This window comes from Schistocerca gregaria, chromosome 2 (assembly GCF_023897955.1).
Source record: "Schistocerca gregaria isolate iqSchGreg1 chromosome 2, iqSchGreg1.2, whole genome shotgun sequence".
Lineage (NCBI taxonomy): Eukaryota > Metazoa > Arthropoda > Insecta > Orthoptera > Acrididae > Schistocerca > Schistocerca gregaria.
The window spans coordinates 780,218,965-780,240,044 of record NC_064921.1 but is presented as its reverse complement, the minus strand read 5'-3'; the positions used below and the strand labels follow the sequence as shown (position 1 = coordinate 780,240,044).

At 42.1% G+C, this 21,080-nt stretch overlaps 1 protein-coding gene across 1 annotated transcript in view; it reads left to right on the top strand.

Moving 5' to 3' along the window:
* LOC126335032 (fl(2)d-associated complex component) overlaps positions 1–21,080 on the top strand; it is a 510,018-nt gene that overhangs the window by 387,452 nt on the left and 101,486 nt on the right. Inside the window, exon 2 of the mRNA XM_049997881.1 lies at positions 14,022–14,084. Coding sequence (XP_049853838.1) covers positions 14,022–14,084 — 63 coding nt within the window. The remainder of the gene's footprint in view (positions 1–14,021; positions 14,085–21,080) is intronic.

The following is a 21,080-nucleotide window of genomic DNA, read 5'->3' as shown; positions in this document are numbered from 1 at the left end:
GCCTCCAGTGGTGTCGCGACAGGCGTGAATGGAGGGACGAATGGAGACGTGTCGTCTTCAGCGATGAGAGTCGCTTCTGCCTTGGTGCCAATGATGGTCGTATGCGTGTTTGGCGCCGTGCAGGTGAGCGCCACAATCAGGACTGCATACGACCGAGGCACACAGGGCCAACACCCGGCATCATGGTGTGGGGAGCGATCTCCTACACTGGCCGTACACCTCTGGTGATCGTCGAGGGGACACTGAATAGTGCACGGTACATCCAAACCGTCATCGAACCCATCGTTCTACCATTCCTAGACCGGCAAGGGAACTAGCTGTTCCAACAGGACAATGCACGTCCGCATGTATCCAGTGCCACCCAACGTGCTCTAGAAGGAGTAAGTCAACTACCCTGGCCAGCAAGATCTCCGGATCTGTCCCCCATTGAGCATGTTTGGGACTGGATGAAGCGTCGCCTCACGCGGTCTGCACGTCCAGGACGAACGCTGGTCCAACTGAGGCGCCAGGTGGAAATGGCATGGCAAGCCGTTCGACAGGACTACCTCCAGCATCTCTACGATCGTCTCCATGGGAGAATAGCAGCCTGCATTGCTGCGAAAGGTGGATGTACACCGTACTAGTGCCGACATTGTGCATGCTCTGTTGCCTGTGTCTATGTGCCTGTGGTTCTGTCAATGTGATCTTGTGATGTATCTGACCCCAGGAATGTGTCAATAAAGTTTCCCCTTCCTGGGACAATGAATTCACGGTGTTCTTATTTCAATTTCCAGGAGTGTATATTGAAAACAATAATTTTTTATTCAAAAGAGTCTTCATGTAGTTAATTACAGGTGACAAAAATGGACCCTCAAGGACCATTTGGTGCGTTATTTTCGTAACAGGATACTGGTTTTTGTGTTGGCGAACGCCTTCGCCAGCAAAGCGGACGGCACTAGGAAACATTGTATAGCAGGCGAGGAACTAGGCGCGCCTATGACATAAGCAGACCAAGACACGCTCCTAGACTACGACCCTACAACCTCCCCCCCCACCAACCACCACCCCCTGGGCAGCGTGCATATAGGCCGCCACCGGCAACCGAGCTGTCTCAGTCTCCCAATCTCAGTACCTCAGTACGTCGCATTGTAGTTAATACGTCGCACTGTGCCCTAGTCTTCCACAGTAATAGTCGTCACTTTACACTTGAGCTAACTGTGAGGGAACGTTAGTCTTTGTATAGAATTGTGATATGAACATGGACAAGAATTAAGACTTGGTACCTGTTATGTGATTCTTTCAGATTGGACAGCATTGAAGTTAAGTAGTCACTTGGTTCCTGTAACAAAGTATATTTTAACCACGTATGCGTTTTGTTTTGTAGTGAGAGGAAACCGAACACCAACCTATCATACCACCCTGTCCTCATCTAGCCAGAAATCACAAAATATTACAGGAGGGCACCGCCATAACACTTTTGATGACGAGCCGTAAGATTCTAAACCAGTTAATGTTATCAGCCCACCAAATGCGTTCAAGAGAACTATGAATATACATATGTGGTATCTGTTCTTCCCAGGCAAATGCCAGAATGGTTCCTTTGAAAGGGCACGGCCGATTTCCTTCCCCATCCTTCCCTAATCCGAGCTTGTGTTCCGTCTCTAATGACCTCGTTGTCGGCGGGAGGTTTCACACTAATCTCCTCCTCCTCCTCTTTCAAGCCCCCCGAGAAAGCAAATGAAACTCTCAAGGAAGTTTATGATTTTTCAATAAGCAATAAAGTGACATTGAACATAAAGGAAACTAATGCCATGAATTTCAGTTTGAAGAGGGGAAAACGATAATGTTAAATTAAATGCAGATGGCACCTGTACAGACTGTGTTTCAAATGCAAAATTTCTAGGAATGAATACTGATTCTCCGTTGAAGTGATGTAAATACACAAAAGTACTTGCAAATATACTGTCATCAACATGTTATGCCCTTAGAATTCTATCAACAGTCTGTATCATGCAATGTCTTTTAGTTACATATTATTCATATGTACACCAAATTCTTGGCTATGGCATTCTTTTTTGGGGAACAAACGCACAAAATATGAACACAGTTTACAAACACCAGAAAAGAGCCGTAAGAATAATAACCAAAAATATAGTCGAGCTCATTGTGAAGATCTGTTGGAAGCACCGGGTATTTTAACTGCTCCGTGTGGATACATTTACCAGCCATTTGTACACATCTAAAATAACATTGGTAATTACTGCACAAACAGCTCTGTCCAAGACCAAGCAACAAGAGACAGACTCAACTTACATTTACCAAGAAAAAATAAACATAAAACTCAAAACAGCTTTTTCTACCAAGGAAAAAACTGTACAATAAATTACCAAAAGTGATTAAACATATTGCAAAAATAAACTTATTTGAAAAGGCAGCTAAAAAGTACCTGTTCTGCAATACATTTTCAACATTGAAGTATTACTTAGATAAAACTGAGTATGGGTTTGATAAAAAAATGTTATACAAATAAATAATTATTATTATTATTACAAAACATCCAAAATTCCATATGAGACCTTCACTTTATTTTTTTCCTTTCTAGAAATACTTACCCCCAAGCTATGCACAGCACAATACTAACACCTCTTCATCTTTCTGAGCTACACATCTCACTCATTATGGAGGGATGCTCACTCAGTTTATCAGCATACAAAGGGGAAGTATCGGTACAGAAAATGGCCCAGAGATCACCAGTGTGTGTGTGTGTGAGTGTGTGTGTGTGTGTGTGTGTGTGTGTGAGTGTGTGAGTGAGTGAGTGAAACTATGTGTGTATAGTGTGTGCAGTGACTGATAGTGATATACAAGTGAACAGCGTGGCATTACATTATTTAATAAAATATTTGTAAAAAAATTATTGCATACCAGGAGTAAATCTAATGATTGTCTCTAACTAGAAGTCTGGAAATATATGTGTATACGAATTAGCTTATTTCAAATTGGTCTAAACTTGTAAATACTTTGACATGTTCTATATCCTTGCAGAAAGAGATCCACAGATGAATAAAGCTACTACTACTACTACTACTACTACTACTACTACTACATATAATTGTGCAGACACGCCTCGACAGACACACGACTACTTCATTGCGAATGCATACCTTTCTTTGTCTCCTCGAGGGAACACAGTGAGGCTGTTAACAGTGGAGAAAATTAACGCCGTGACAACATCGGCAGTGAGTCAGGCAGGAAGCGTGTCTGCATGGCTCGGACGGTAAAGGTGACAGTTATAGAGAAGCGGTCACAAATTTTCATGGGTATCTGTAGAATTATTTCAACGCCCAAAGCAGCTACGTCACGCAAATTTTGGTTTAGTTATACTGGAATATAAAAATCATGGGCCATGTAACTCGTTAACTAGCCGGTTACTGTTCTGTCAGGTACTTAAGTGGCATGAACAGATAACTCAGGTAGAATACTGAAAGTTTGTCGTGTCGCTATTAGGTGGGCTGCGATACCTGGTTTTGGACACTTGTTGTGACGTCAGCTTCCAGCGCCTCAATCGAGTGTGACGCCTGCGACCCGATCCTGCGCTGGAGAGCGCAGCAATCACCACGGCGTGGAGTGGCCAGCGGCGTATTTCTATTTACGGCTGCGGACTGGGAGAAGGAGTCGACGAGGAGGGGGGGGGGGGGGGTGCTGACTGCTGCTGATTGCGTCCCGCGGGCCTGCCCATCAGCTGCGCCCATCACCTCCTAATTTGCCGACAGCGGCAGCAGCGGCGTGAGGGAGAAGAAGGGGGGGGGGGGGGCTAGTTGGTCGACTCGCAGCTTACTGCCGCCTCTGGTGCCCGCCTCCTCCACCCCCAATCCCTCCCCTCACATTCCGGTCACCGCCTCCAGAGTCCAGACAGCGGGCGACAGGAGTTTGGAATGGCGAGCGTCTAGAGATTGCTGCCTCCGCGGCCAGAATGCTTTAATATCGCGTCGTCACGCCGGCTGTCTGACCTCTCTCTCTCTCTCTCTCTCTCTCTCTCTCTCTCTCTCCTTCTCTTTCTCTGACGCCTTTTCCACTGCCCTCAACATCGAGTCTGCACTGTTCACGACAATTAATGACTCACTTTTTCGAAACACAGTAACTGTCTCCCACTACAACGCCGAAGTTTGAAATTTAGCTCGAAAGTGCCTACAGCCTTCCGCTGTAATGGCGACTTCACGCTCGAGTTGGGCGACGATTCCAACAGCGAGGTGTCGACACATGCTGGAAAAAAAGCCCAGAGCTCGCAAGTTCATGAGACATGGTACGTGGGTTATATCGAGACCAAATTTCACTACAATTCTGTCCACTCCCGCCGTGGATAGGTCACACGATGATAAGACTGTCACACGTTTCACCCCTTTTTTTCGATCCCTGTGCGATGGAGGCTAGAATCCCGACGCCCAAGGTTAAAATCAGGCGGTTTTCTTGGGGGTGCCATAAATGGCACTGTGGGACCACCCCTCTCCTTGGAGCGTTGGCTTTCGCACATTTTGCGGTTGAGAAGATTTCGCAGTGCGATGAGTAACAGGAAAACGTTCTTGAAAAGTTTGACTCCGCTGACACCCCCGACGTTTCAACTCTTCTCGTGATCTCCCGCCTTTCCAGTGTAGTGCGACAGCAATTTTTGCGTTTTCATGCAGGCTGGAACCGTTCGAAATCATTGGACCAAAACTGAACATCATCCAAGTCAACAAAATGTGTTTATACTTGTCGTCTTATTTCGCACCCTCCTGTGGTGTAATCACGGGGTAGGGGGTGGTAGGTGGGGGTGCAACAATAACAAAAAAATGGTTCAAATGACTGTGAGCACTATGGGACTTAACTGCTGGGGTCATCAGTCCCCTAGATCGTAGAACTACTTAAACCTAACTAACCTAAGGACATCACACACATCCATGCCCGAGGCAGGATGTACCGCCTAGAACCGCTTGGCCACTTCGGCCGCCAACAACAACACATTCGTGAATAAAACTGGAAACTGTCCCCACTTCGGCAACACCCACCACGGCACCCGCCCACCTTCGTTGAGAATTTGAAAGCTGTACCTGTACAGAGACAACTTGTGAACTAATCGCAATGGACCGCTGGAAGAAGGAAACTAATGTGTACGAATGGCTAGCGGCAGATGTCCTACACACTTTATTAACACGAAATGACACTAGGAAGACTGTTTCAGTAAATGCAAGGTCATTTTTTCACATAATATACTAAGAACTATGGATGAAGGGCAACAGGCAAATTCCATATTCCTAGATTTCCAGAAATCATTTGACACGGTGCCCCATTGCAGGCTGTTGACGAAGGTACGAGCACAAGGAATATTGCGCTGCGTGGCACGTAATGCGCCCAGTGGACCGCGTCGACCACTCAAAAGTGACAAAAGAGTCAAGTTCCTCTCCGACAGAGTCCAACCCTCCAAAGCATGACGTCACGCGTGACAGGCCAGCTGGTTATGGGCGAGTGTAATGCCTTATACGCTTGAATCTAGTGAAACAGTGTCAAAGAAGGGTAAGAGAGCGGACCCGCAAAACGACAGACCGGTATCCCTAATTTAGATTTGCTGCAAAATCCTTGAATACATTCTCATGTTCGAATATAATAACTTTTATTGAGACTGAGAAGGCTACGTCTACGAATCAGCGTGGTTTTAGAAGGCATCGCTCGTGCGAAACTCTACGGGGGTGCGACCTGTCAACCACACCAAATAGGTTACCTGCTATGAGATTTCAGACCTGAATACGGATAGCTGTTTTAGCAAAACCTATTTATCATGATTATAAATAATTTTTGCGGTCTTGACTAACAAAGGATTATTATTTTGAAGAACCGGTAACGTTTAATATTTATACGTCGCTTGTCTTCAACCTGACTAGGTCTGGAAGCAACAGTCAGTTGTGTTGTTAGCCAAGTACCAGAACTCATCCAAAAGTCTTACTGTTCCAGTTTGTTACCTTATAGCCTCAGCATCATCTGATACAATTTCAAAACACTGCGTTATTCTTGTTTTACTTCATCTCATGACGTCTTTTCAAGAGATTATCATTTCCAATCAAGTGATCTTCGAGTTACTTTGCCGTCTTTGACAGAATTACAATGTGACTGACAAACATCGAAGTTTTTGTTTCATCTGCCTAAAATGTTTGTTTCTTTTTTTTAAATTTGTCTACATTAACAATTTCCTTTCTGTTGATAATTTAAAATTATTACCTTCATACTATTAACTTCTATAAAAAATAAATGTAATTTAGTTGTAGTAATTGTCTCACAAACATCATTTTAAATTATTCCTTACCTTATTTTCAATGGTGTAATTTATGATTTCAGTAGAACTAATATTATATTTCAGTTGATAAATTCCAGACTTTTACAAATTATGAAGAAATTAAATAGGATAAGGTGGGGTAAATCCGACCGGGTGGGTAAACAAGTGCGCCTTCTACTTGTGAGAAACGACAAAACTGAGCGATTTCGCATTAGTATTGCCATATAGAACATTCGAAATAACGAAAATGTCACCTTGACAGCTATGCCGCATTTGACATTTAGACACCCAGAAGACAACAAGTGTGTTTTCGACAGTTTCAACTTAGTTTTTGTGCAAATTACTTATTTATGTAAACAAAGTGAATTTTTGTTTGTATTCAGGAAAATGGTACGAAATAACAAAAGAAAAACGATAAAACGCAATCAAAACGATATTGGCCGAGTAGTTGCTGCAATGCAAATGGGAATGTCTTTACGAGCTGTCGCTTGTGATTTTAACACTCCGAGATCGACATTGCTGTTGCTTCGCCGAGACATGAAATCATCTTTTTTAAATTAAAATTTACATTCATTTAACTTTCAGTACATTTAGCACTCTAAACATTGTTATTTTTTGAATACTTTTGTTAATTTATGTAAAAAACATAATTGCTTATAATTTTTGCCCAAAAAACCGTTCATTTAGAACTATTTCTATGTAAAATCAGCCAAACAAATAGGGGGTCGGATTTATCCCACCATTTTTGCAAAAGGCAAAAATGGACGTTTTTTAAAATGCGGATATCTCAAAAACTATTGATGATATAACAAAAATACTTTGCAAACATATTACCTGTAATTTAACACATATAACGTTGATCCGACTTCGGATATGCGTTTTATAGCTACAAGAAATTACTAGGTCGGATTTACCCCACCTTACCCTATCCGTACGTTCATTAAAGTATGAAGTAATGACAGCTATGTCGATGATAATCCATTATAATCCTCAGCTGAGGAAATTAATTCATTAAAATGTATATAAATGTTAATTATGTTAGTTGTGCACAGTGTTCCCTCTTGTATCATAATAGGTTATATGTTGTATTGTATTATACTTTTCAAATCAAAATCTGAGTTTAACTTTTCAATTTTGGTTATGCCTGTTATTAGTCTGAATAATGTAAATCAAAAATGTTACGATGTATTTACAGAATTATCAACTGATATAATTTTATAGGATTTACAGCTTTCTTTTTGCTAAAGAAAGACACTGAATGAAACGTAATACAGCTGAATTTCAGTACTGTGGGGCGTAACAATGACAGAAAAAACGAAATTCATGTCTTTTACCGTCCACAAGAGTATCATAGTGCTATGAACTACAATGACTTGATGGAGGCGAGAGACAAGTGGCGACCCTGTACAGGGAGCTGGCGGGCTGTCACTGAATGGGGCAGAGGGGCCAGGAGAGGCGGCGGACAGCCTCAGCCACAGGTAGCCCTCCAGAGCCATCGATCCGAAAGCAGGCGAGAGCAGAGGAGGGCCTCTGATTAATGCCGCAGGTCAACAAGCGGCAGGGCCGGTGCTGACGAGCCGAAGGAGGCGGCGGCGGGCCTCGCGCGTTCACCTACAGTAACAGCCGGCCACGTGTCCACCTGTCGCCTGACCGTGTAGTTTCAGCACGCACCTGTCAACTGAAGCTGCCTTTTATAAAGCAGAACTGCTTGCGATCCTGAAGGCACTGGTTCAGATCAGGCGTCATCGAGGTACATAATCCTTCAGCTTCCATTTCCTTAACGTCCTACACGCATGTACTCTGTGGAGCAAACGAGCCAAACAATACAAGGCTGAATTCCTCTACATCAGTAGCAGGGGAAGCAAGTACCGGGTGATCAAAAAGCCAGTATAAATTTGAAAACTTAATAAACCACGGAATAATGTAGATAGAGAGGTAAAAATTGACACATATGCTTGGAATGGCATGGGGTTTTAATAGAACAAAAAAAGTTCACAAAATGTCCGACAGATGGCGCTGAACAGCAAAACGTCAGTACTGCTACCGTGACGGATGAGAGGTACGCCGATATGTTACAGAATCGCATCATCCCCGGCCTGCCTGATAAACACCTGCTGTAACGTACGATGTTTATGCAGGATGGCGCTCCACCCATATTGCTAGACGCCTGAAAGATCTCTTACGCTCGTCGCTTGGTAATGATCGTGTGCTCAGCCGCCACTTTCGTCATGCTTCACCTCCCAGGTCCCCAGACCTCAATCCGTGTGATTATTGGCTTTGGGGTTACCTGAAGTCGCAAGTGTATCGTGATCGACCGACATCTCTAGGGATGCTGAAAGACAACATCCGACGCCAGTGCCTCACCATAACTCCAGACATGCTTTACAGTGCTGTTCACAACATTATTCCTCGACTACAGCTATTGTTAAGGAATGGTAGTGGACATATTGAGCATTTCCTGTAAAGAACATCATCTTTGCTTTGTCTTACTTTGCTATTCTAATCAGATGAAGCGCCATCTGTCGGACATTTCTTGAACTACTGTATTTTTTTCGGTTCTAATAAAACCCCATGTCGTTCCAAGCATGTGTGTCAATTTGTACCTCTCTATCTACATTATTCAGTTTTCAAATTTATACTGACTGTTTGATCACCCGGTATATTGTGCTGCGTATCAATAAACGTATCTTCCTTTGCTTGAACACATCGACTGGGATGGACACAAAGCTATTACTTGAAAGACTCGTTACCACGTTCCTCCATCTACATAAGTGCATATGAGCTTTTCAGCATTTAACAGTGTTGAGTTGGACACAAACACAGATGTTCTTAAAGCGTACAGCGATAAAATGCTTGGAGTAAGAAGATATCTAAAACTTGTACAGAAACCAAACTGCAATTAATAAAGTTGACGGTCATGAAAGTGGGGCAGTAGTTCATGAATGACACAAGGCTGTAATCTGTCCCACATTTTATTTAAACTGTACGTTGAGAAAACACTTAAGGAAGCTAAGTCGAAACTTGGAAAAGGAATTAAAGATGTGTCAGGAGAAGAATAAACTTCAACTTTTCCTGATGTTTATGTAACTAAGTAAGAGATGACAAAGGTTTGGAAGAATAGCAGAACGGAGAGATAGTGAATTTAGGATGAGTTACAGTACAAAGATCAATAAAAGTAAATCAAGCGTAGTGGAATGTAATCGCATTATTAGGTGATGCCGAGGGATTTATATTATGAATTTAGTCGCTAGAAGTTGTAGATGAGTTTTGATAGTTGGACACTAAAATACCTGTCGGTTGCAGAGGTGTAGAGGATATAAAATAAGAATTCTCTGTATGTAGTTTCGGATGCTGTCATCAGTACGTCTGCTTTTTGCAGGCATGCGCTCTACCAACTGAGCTATCCAAACACAAGTTATGATCCTTCCTCACAACTTTACTTCAGGCAGCACCTCATCTCCTACCTTCCAAACCTCACAAAACTTTCGCTGCATAACCTGTGGGTTAGTACTCCTCTACGAAAGGATATCATTTTTCTTGTTTAAATACTGCAAGAAATCGTTTGGTTACACAACATCCCCTTCTTTTTATATGTGGATAAAGGACAGTATGTTCTCCAGATATCAGCTGAGAGTTTTATTTCTGTAAAATTTATTGCTATTTCTTAACAATACGGTGCTGTTATCTGCATCTGCTTCCTTGCTCCATAATATCTCTGTTTTCTCCATTCCTATATTGAGTGTTTACCATCTATTAAGATGAGAAATTGCCTACTCTTTAGACTATATTGTAGTGTCTAATTAACGTTGATTTCGTATTCTATTTGCCAGCTTGGTGGTTCACAAAGTTACATTTACATCCGACTGTGTCTTCTGGGTGCTTATCTCCTTTTGTCACGCAGACTCATTCACTTTATATTCGATAAATTACATACACATATTTTTCTGTGTTATTCAAATCATTCACACAACATATAGAGTTTCGCCAAGTAGTCATTCTTATGCGGTGCTTAAGGGGAGTACCTGGCTGCTGATTAGCATATTACTGTATTTAAACAGTCTGAAGATCGGCTTGACACGAAGAAGAAAAGCTTTTTTTGAAAATATTTGCGGCGGTTTGAGTTCTCCACCAACAATCCTTAACTGAAAAGCAGCCTCGTTTTTTCTTCAGAAGGCAGCATGGATAAAATGGTGCTTTATACATAGTTTTCTCAAACAACGAAATACAGGAAACAGGAAGTGTCAAGTTTTTGACATTCCAGATAGAGCACAAGCTTGATTTGAAAACGCACTGTCAAGAATTAATGAAGCGCTTTCTTTTAACTACACTTGTGGTACGCCTGGTTATGGCTACAAACGATTTAAAAATGAATAAACTAGTTTATTCGGGATATTTACATTCATCGTTAATTTACGGAATCCTTTGTAGGACACCTAAACTTAAAAGAACAGTATTTCCTGAATATAGAAGCGTGATGTACGAATAATAAATTATGTTAACCCTATACATATTCAGGGTGTTTCAAAATTAATATACGGGTTTTAAGGCTTTGTAGTTCATATTACATTCACCTTACAGTTATAAATAACACAAAATGAAAGAGAAACACTAACTGTTTTTCTTATAATTATTCAATGTGAACACCGATCACGCATCGATTCGATAGGTGAGTTGTTCCGAAACCTTGATCAATGTTCAGGAGTAACTGTTGCAATAACACTGTTTCTAAAGTCGAATAGATCAGCTGGTATCGGAGGCACACACACATTATCGCGTCAAATGGTGTGTGAACGTGGAGGTCACGCATAAAATGCTGTGTCAACCGGCCCCTCGCGCCCAGTCCACCAGTCAGATACAACGTCGTTTAACGAGTAGCGTACTAAGTTATGCCAGTGGGGCGGCGCACATTCTTGCTCCCCAATAGAGATTTGTTGTTCAGCTCCTCCCCTTTGAGGCACGGGCCACAACTGTAGCACATCAAGATAAGAAACATCAGTTACAGTTGATTCACCGAAAAAGAACGGCCGATAAACTTTCCGCGAGGATATTTCTTGGGGCTAAGCGTGAAAGACTCGCACTCGTTCAACACGTTTTTCAGTCACTCTTTGTCATTCCATGCTCTTCCCACTGCGCACAGCTATAATAACAAAACTGCTTGAGTTGCTCTTTCATTTGGTGTATGACTTACAATTATAGGTTAAAAGTAATAAATGCTACAACGCCTTAAAACCGGTATATTCATTTTGAAACAGATATTTTTATAACTAATAGCTAGATTTTCTAAAAAAATTTGTCAACATCGCGGATGTAGCACTAGAACCAGAAACGACTTCTATAAAGATTTTAGGTGGCTAACATTGCTACAGAAAGGAGTTAATTTGCTGGTTACACATGTATTCGCTAACCTACTTGACCGTAATAAATGTCACGTAGTTTATGTGGTGGATTTAAGAACTGAAGTAAGCAGCTTTTTGTTTGGGGAACTTCTTCAACTCCACTGAAGGATATTTTCTTGGAAACATTTAAATTTAATGCTGTAGATTAATTTGTAATGAGAATTACCAGTATAACGTAGTGTGTCGCAGGAATAACGGTCAGCATTCAGGAATATTCATTGGAAGCAAAAATGTCTAGTAAACGTGGGCTCTAAAAAGCATTCCTGAAGAGGTATGAGCGCTTCTGCACCTTTGATACTGTGAAACAAATCTCTTCTACTGCAACCTTTTTGCTTTCTGTGTTATGGGAGGAGGTGGTTTGAACAAGAAGATGAAGCACTTGGCTAGTAAGTATGGACTCTGAAATACATACCTTACGAGCTATGAACACTTGTTCAGTACAAGCGATAGTTTCACAGTGGCGAAGATGAACAATTGCTCATAGCTGTTGTTAAGCATTTTACAGCCGATATTTACTAGAATCTTCTGCTTCCAATGATCGATCCTGTCATATCCCTGAATAACGACAATTCCTCCTGGAACATCCTGTCAGGGGTTGTTCGCCTGTATGGTGACACCGATTCGACGACTTCAGTGTCTTTTTCATGATTAGGACAACATGAAGACACCGTCTCCGAGCGAAGAAAATCTCCAATCCATCTGATAGTCGTACCCCTGACCGCACGATCTTGAGCCAGTGACGCTAACCATTAACTAACAAGCAGTGGACAGTCATTTCATGGCACTGCACTTAACTTAAATTACATACATTTGTTTGACTTATTTCCAGATTCCAATCTGCATGACATTTAAACAATGCGACAAATTTAAGGAAAAACTGTAAAGCAGCATAGAAATTTTTTCGACATTGCTGTAAGGAAAATGGAAGTAAGATTAGGGTTTAACTCCTCATTGACAAAAAAAGTGGTTATAGGCCGAAAATCACGGATTACGAAATGATGGAGAAGAAAATCGGTCGTGCTCTTTCCAGAGGAACGATCCCCTTTTAAGGAAATCACGTGAAACATAAACCTGGGTGCCTGAATGGGGATTCGAACTGTTATCTTCCCAACTGCGAGTCCAATGCATTAACTATTATGCCACCTAACTTTCTGACATTGCCTGTAATGGCTATACATAAAATATGTGACTTCTGAGTAAATGTTCATAACTTTTATTAATGAATAAAATACATACAAGACTTATCAATGGTCTGAAGAAAACTGACATGACCATTAATCACTTTGTACTGAAGTCTTAATCAGGTGAATTTGCTCTTCCATAGTCCATTCGCTGAGCGATGAATGTCGTGGGCGAGTGCTGCCCCCATACTAGCTGACAGGTCGTTAAGCCAGGAAATGGACCCAGTGACACTCCAGTTGAACTTCAGTTGAACTCCAGTTGACTTTGTACTTCACCCTATGAGCGTCATACGGTGCAACCCCTAAATACACAGCGTTGGAAGCATCCTGAGCAAAACAGTGCAGCAAAGGCTGTGTGCTCTGCCTGTCGACTACGCCCTTTGTACGCCGTCCCACAGCGTGCGCCTGCTCAGCAGGCAACCCCCCTGCCCCTACTGCACCGCGCGGAGCCTGAGTGCCCCTTGGATACAGCAGGCCCAACAACATGCTCCCCGTTTCAACTCGGGAGCTTACTACGTGAGCCTCATCTTCTGGTTGCTTTGTGAAACCGAAACTTGTCATGCACATTGCGGTATATTGAGGCTAATCACTATTTTCAGCAATACTTGGAGCTCGTTACATGTATTATGCATTCAAAAACAATAAATTACTTTTATTTATTATTAATTTCAAAAGCTTACAGCCAAATACTTCAGCATCCAATCTGAATGATGACTTAGACACGCAATAGAGCACTTATGCCACATATAAAATAAGCTTCTAGCGATCGCATGAACAACATTCGCATTGCTACCAGTATTGAAATATTCCGCACATGTACCTCCATCAGTCATCGGCAGCCGGTGAAGTTCCTTCTTCTGTGATTAAAACTGAAGAGCGACAATCGTTTTCCTCCAGACGGCGCAGTAGTCGCACAATTTCTTTCATTGTTGACTGTAACAACACTTTGCTAGTCTTGGCTAACGTTAAGTGCGTCTGTACCGTGTGTCCCTTTCTCCAACAGTACCTGTCGCTTTCTCTATTTCTCTCTCTGCTTCTCGGGTACGCTTCTGATGTGGCGTGCACTGTACCTGTCCTTGGTAATGTCAAACAGCAGAATACCAGAACCCAGAACCAGCGTCTCCAGACAATCCGTGACTTAACAAGCGCCCTCTTGTGTTCCAGGACAAGCTGCTGACCAAGCTGGAGGAGAACGAGCCGGAGATGGCCACGTCGCAGGAGGATGAGGTGAGTCCTGGTCTGTCCTGTTCTCTTCGCTCCTGCACTGCCAACAACACCCGTAATCGAATGCTTCGCCTTAGTGTTTACATACTGCTTTTAAAGTATCATATTCGATACGTCGTGTGTACTATCTACCTCACCCTGTACTTTTTATTGGTGGACCAGACAGACAAAAATCTTCTCATTTCTTAATCCACGTCTGTTGAGATGTTGATTTCTAAATGTCAGTGACTTCCGCGATCCTTCTAAATTTTGTCGAAGCCTTCATATCGTCAAATGATATCCTCCAAAGCCGGTTTCCTTTCTTGATATTTTCTTTTATTGAATTTACTCATGCATATAAATTAGAAGGAGCAATCTCTTTTACTTGGCAAAAACTTTCTAAATCTAAGATCGCGTAAATATTTCTTTTTTTACAAACTACCTGTTTCGACGACTTTCCTCTCATTTTCAGGTCTTCAAAAATTTTTTGTGACCAGAAGGTGGCAACAAAGTCTGTCGAAACCCTTTGTCTGCCAGAAAAAATATTTTTGTGATCTCCGATTTTTTTTATCTTCTTTTACTCGGATTCTGCACCAGCTCACAAAATTCCCACTCCTCCTCGGACATCTCATCGCCTTTTCCTTCCTACTTATCCCAATATCTTGAATACCAACACCAACACTGACACCATGCTGTACAAAATTCTTTTAAACACTAGCCTGTTGGAGTACTTATAGTACTTAATCTCAACTTCTCCACATCTGCAAACTGTCTACATCTTTTCCCAACTCAGTTTTGATTTCTCCTCACCACGAAATATTCACTGGCACCTAACTTCCTACTAACTGTAGCCTACACCACATACCCCAACACATCTGAACATTTCAATCAAAATTCTTCCAGCATAACTGAAATCTAATTCATCTTTTGAAATACATGTCCTATTTCCTGGTGCATGCTTCCGCAATTCAAGTCCTAAATGCACCATCCGTTTCAATAGTATCTTCACTGAAGTCACTAACCTACAATTACCAGAAGCTCTCGTCAAAATCATCAACATAGATTGTACAAACACACATATCATCATCATCCCCACGACCAGCGGTTCACCATCGCTATTTCACCAACAGTTCTACGAGAGACTTATAATCTGCCCACAGCACTGTATTCTGAAAACGGTGGCTTTGCTTGGCACTAGGTTTTCGTGGTCAACCCCGTGACAAGTGCCCGGTGCAAAGCCCATTGCCTGCACGACCTCAGACATGAAAGATCCCATAAGTCAGCACCCACGATGTAACCGCTAGGTGCTCCCTCGTCTTTCCCACAGTGCGCTCTTCCCGAAAGAGCCTGAGAAGTGGTTAGCACAATGGACTCGCATTCTGGAGGACAACGGTTCAAATCGCCGACTAGCCATTCAGATCTAGGTTTTTACTTCGTTCTCCTACATTTTTGAGTGGTACAACTCGAAAGTTCCTTAGCGGAGTGCACAACCAATTTCCCCAGTTCGTGTTTCTGCTCCTTCCGTAACGTCCCAGATGTCAACGTGACATGAGACTTTTGTCATAGTTGCTCTGCAGTCAGCTCTTAGAAGACGGCCGATACCAGTTCTGACGACATACCAAACAAGCGCCAAGTGTAACTGTTACATTCACCATGGTAACACAGCTACTATTTTATAATTATGTTGCACTTGAGTTCTTTATAGTATCTTGCTATGACATCGCGCAAAAGCAAGTAATTTTCTGAGGTGCTGACGGCACTGTTATTGTTCTCACTGTTCGTAAAATGTAACACGTCGGGCTATACACACAGCTTGTGTTAAAATGCCACTTCCCCGAACAGACCCCCTAGTAGCAGAATCAGTGTGACATGCCCTCTGCAAACTAGTTGTTGATTATTAAGACAAGATTAATTACGCTGCTAGGAAGCTGTAAGCGAGCTCCATTGTATCTCTGATGAGTGAATATGTAACTATGTATTTGTATTTCTGCTTCTGCTACAAGGTCAGCAGTTCAAGGCAGTTATTCCACACATCGTTCAGTCACATATTACTTCATGCCTGTGTAATACACTTCGTTTGGGAGAGTCGATAATTCTTAAGTGATACACGTATTCTAATTACTTTTGCTTCCATGTGAAAAGTCAGACAATTAACAATTAAGATGAAATGACATTCACATACTCTCACTGACAATTAGTACTTCGTGCACAGTAATGAGAACCTGCGACGACTTCTTAACAATGTTCAGTAATGGCAACCTGTGGGAACGCAAATCTGTCGAATGACGCTCAGAGAGAAAACTGAGAATAGTCGCATAAGTACTTCACGATTGTCATGTAATTGGTTAAAATAGACCACAACTACTGAAAATAATACACGGAATTATAGAAGGTAATATGTCATCCCTGTTGTTGATTTTGGATGCAAACTGCTCATGACTTCAGAAGGCAAACCGAAGAGAGACTCTAAAATTGTAAAATTACGAATTGACTTAAAATTTCGTGTGTCTCACAGTAGTGGCTCAGTCTCAGCACACTGTAGCTCTCAGTGACTGAAGTCCTGCGATTTCAGTCAGTTGAAGCGCCAGTCGCTCTCTCCCGTGGCCAAGTGTTGGTTGGTCCGAAGACTTCCCGAGTCCAAAAACATATCAAACCAGCTGTTGGCTGAAGGTGAAGACGAGGGAGGAGCGGCAACAGCAGTGCCCCATAACAAGACTCCCACCGAAGCAGGTGACGAGATGAAATGAGACAGCAAAGTAATCTGTGTGTGAAAGCGTCCTACAAGAAAACTTCGCTGTGCTATGTTTTTCGTTCTGTGATTAAATTGATTGGCTGTGCTCTGAATCTTACTAGTTTCAACCGATCAGAATGCTCGTCAGAAAGTGTGGGTCCCTTTCTCCGGGCTATATTTTACTTGGCTAACAGATGTGCTCCGTTCTATCACTCTCTTCTGAAAAATGTCGTTCATTCCTATTCTCGTCTCTCTCCTCGACCAGTGAAGCATCATTCGATCGTCACTGTCGCACTTCTCCGTCACTCTGGGAAAAAATGTAAAGGAATAAATGTCCATACGTTCATCATTATTAAACAATGATTTTTGTAAGAGCTATGCATTTGGCGGTTTCTCACAATTTGCAAAGGCCTAGCTTGGATTTCACTCTCCACGTGCAAGATACCCAATTCCAGCGTCAACCGTCTACTTTCTGCGCTCAGCTGACAACAGGTCCTTTCGCTAATATGCTCCCTCTCTCCACCTCGTAAAAACATTTGCGTGAGCAGTAGCTACAGGATGTCATAACTGTTGTCCATCGGCACGGCGGTGCCCTGGGGTGTCAAAAACATGCGTCTGTGGTCAGCCCGTGGTAATGACCATTGTCAGCCAGTGTGTCTGCAAAACATTCTCTTACTTCCAAATAGCTCGCAGTTCTGTTTTACAGAAGCTGAAAATCACTTGTACAGTTCATGTCAGTCATTTCTCTGATTGCACTTAATTATCCAAGTTGCGGGTGGATATCTAATCTGAATTAATATGAATTTACATGTGTTTCAGGACTGTTATGAAAAACTGTGCTGTAATATCTGCAGGAAACAGGAGGAATGAGCTGAGTTCAGTAGTGGCAATAAAAAGGGAAGCAACACCAAGATTTGACACCCCACCGACGGGAAGATCATAATATCAGGTGGGGCAAAAGCTCAAAATGAACATACAAACCGAGAGTAATCGGATTTGTCCTTTAGAATGGAACAAATCCGGCATTCACCACAAGTAATTTATGAAAACACTATTGTGTTGACAACTGACATAGTGAGACCGTGGGTATGTAAAACTAGAGGCTAATTTTTACAAAGATGTTAGACGCATGCCATCTACGTGCTCCTTTTAAAAAAACATTCAAACACTAACCTAACATCAAATACCAGACTACAATACAAGAGCCTGTTAATTCTATGCATATATGGAATTTTTTCGTTCTTTTCATGTCAGAGATCGAGCCCTACGGTATTTCTATTGCACATTCACAAAGAACAATGAGAACAGTAGCCGGTTTCTCGAACTTTACGGAGGTGCTTGAGGTACCCCACACCACACATTGTTTAGTGATTGGAACGTCTAAATGTAGATTTTGACCGTCTAGATAGAGTAATAGAAATATTACAACATCTGAACTCGCCAATGTTACAATAAAAGTTTGTAAGCTTTCGATAAAACACAGTTACAATCTGTATCACTAGACGCTAAAAAGGTCACACAATTCAGTTGCAGGCTGCGTATCTAGCCGATTCCCGGGGCGACCAAAATTTGGTTTTCTGCATAATTATTGGCCAAACTTAAAAAATTTAAAATTTTTCCATTTTTACATTAATTACTCATCGAAAATTTTAATCTTACTTCACAAGTCTAACACAATAAGTCGAGTACCAAAATAAGAAACTGTGTTACGTCAAGGCGTACAATTTATCCAGATTCTATTTATTCAGTATTCGACAAGGAGAGAACTTAGCAGCTTCCAACAGATTTTACACATCATTTCAAACTTTTTAAAACTTTTTCTCCCAGACACCACCTACAAAGTAATCAAGTAAAAATTTTAGTGCCATCGCATGGCCTACATTGATTAAGTCAAACAAGCAATATGTCATGCAAAGACATACGGTGCGTAACGGAGCGCTACTGAAAAACTTCGGGTAGGGCGGGGGGGGGGGGGAGGAGGAGTCAGTAGAGCGTATCTTGAGGAGCAAGCTGATGTCGGGAATCCATGCCATTTCTTCGGCTGCCGGTCAGCAAGCGGAACTTAGCGGTATTCAAGAAGTTGGATGGAGTCGAACGCATCCACGCTTGCCGCAACAACATTGTAGGCAGCCAGAGAGTGGCCTACAGGACAGCTTTGACCCCTCTATTACCTTTCGAAGTTCTTACATCCTGTATAAAAAAAAGTGCCTTTTAGTACCTCCTTGACTGAGTAAAATCTAAAGCTTAACAAAGCCTTGATACATTAAAAAGGAACCTCTATATACAGAAATTAGCAGAGTACAGATGTAGCTTGAAACTGGTGAGTAGACAGCACAGGAAACACGAAGTTGATTGCTTTTCTGCAGAGACCCAAAACTAAATGAACTTGGGTCTTATGCGAGTGGAGAATTACTTGATTACATTTACGTCTACGTTTGTTAGATAGCAGTTCACTTTTAAGTTTTTGGCAGAGGGTTCAAAGAACTACTTTCAGACTATAGCATTACCATTACTGTCGAGCAACACGTAGGATAAAACTGACGCCTAAATAATTGGTGGAAATATCTCACTACATGGATAAACGCCCTGTCGTATATGCTACACTCCCTCCCCTACACAAAAAAGTTCCTCATTTCTGTGGATTTCCTTTTCCTAAACATATTTATGTGAGGGTTAAAATTTGTTTGCCCTTCAAATACACAGATATTTAGATGAACCGATAACATTTAAATTTGTTTTTAATCAATAGCCTTTTAAGTTTTTTCATAATGTTCAAGTCGTTTATCAAAATTTAGCAGAATTTCTTAGTTCTCAAGAGCCAGACCATACTTTTTACTGTTCAACGTCGGCTGCTACTTTTTGTATCATGCTGATATCTTGTCTAAATTATTTTTCAGTTCGTTTTGACCTTTTTTTGACTTTACTAAACGGTAAAAGAGAATGTCATCTGCAAGCAGTATAAAATGGCTTCTCAGTTTGTCTCATAAATCTTTTATGCAGATTCAAAACTGTGGAGCACTTGTAATGCTTCCTTTGGGAACGCCAAATATACCTTCCGCATCCCTACATAACGTTCTGTCATTTACTATGAACTCCGCGCGGGGTAGCCTCGCGATCTTAGGCACCTTGCCACGGTTCGCGCGGTTTTCCCCGTCGGAGGTTCGAGTCCTGAACTGTGACGTTTATGACAGGAAATCACGAATCCAGTCGCACGGCTGAAACGATACCTCACCGGCACGCAGTTTAATTAGAAGGCGCTAGTGCGAAACGGGGTCAAAAGCCTTGTGGAAGAACGGAAATATGGGCAATTGGAGATACCCTGTCGACAACACTTATTACTTCGTGCGAATAAATACTGATGTTTCAGAAGAACGATATTTTCTGAATCCACGCTGGTTGCTTGTGAATAGATGCCAATAGATATTAGAGGTATATCACAATGTTTGAACACGGTTTATGTTCCAAAATCTTAGTAAATATAGATATCAATGAAATTTGTATTTACTTCTACACTGAAACGCCAAAGACTCTGGTATACGCATGCGTATTGAAATCCAGAGATATGTAAACAGGCAGAATACGGCGCTGCGGTCGGCAACGCCTATATAAGAAAACAAGGGTGTGGCGTAGTTGTTAGATCCGTTACTGCCGCTACAATGACAGGTTATCAAGATTTAAGTGAGTTTGAACGTGGTGTTACAGTCGGTGCATGAGTGATGGGGTACAGCAACTCCGAGGTAGCGGTGAAGTGGGGATTTTACCGTACGACCATATCAGGAATCCGGTAAAACATCAAATCTCCGACATCACTGCGGTCGGGAAAAAAATCCTGCAAGAACGGGACCAACGATGACTTAAGAGATGGATAGAAGTGTAATCCTTACGCAAATTGCTGCAGGTTTCAACAAGTGTCAGCGTGTGAACCATTCACCGAAACATCATCGATATGGGCTTTCGGAGCCAAAGGCCCACTCATATACTCTTGATGATTGTGCGACACAAAGCTTTACGCCTCGCATGGGCCCGTTAATACTGACATTGACCTGTTGTTGACTGGAAACATGTTGCCTGGTCGGACGAGTCTCGTTTTAAGTTGTACCGAGCAGATGGACGTAAATGGGTATGGAGACAACCTCATGAATCCATGGACCCTGTATGTCAGCAGGGGACTCCTCAAGCTTATGGAGGCTCTGTAATTGTGTGTCTGTGGGGGGGGGGGGGGGGGGGGGGGAAGGAGGAGGGTGCAGTTGCATCGATACGATCAGATACGACTCTGACATGTGACACGT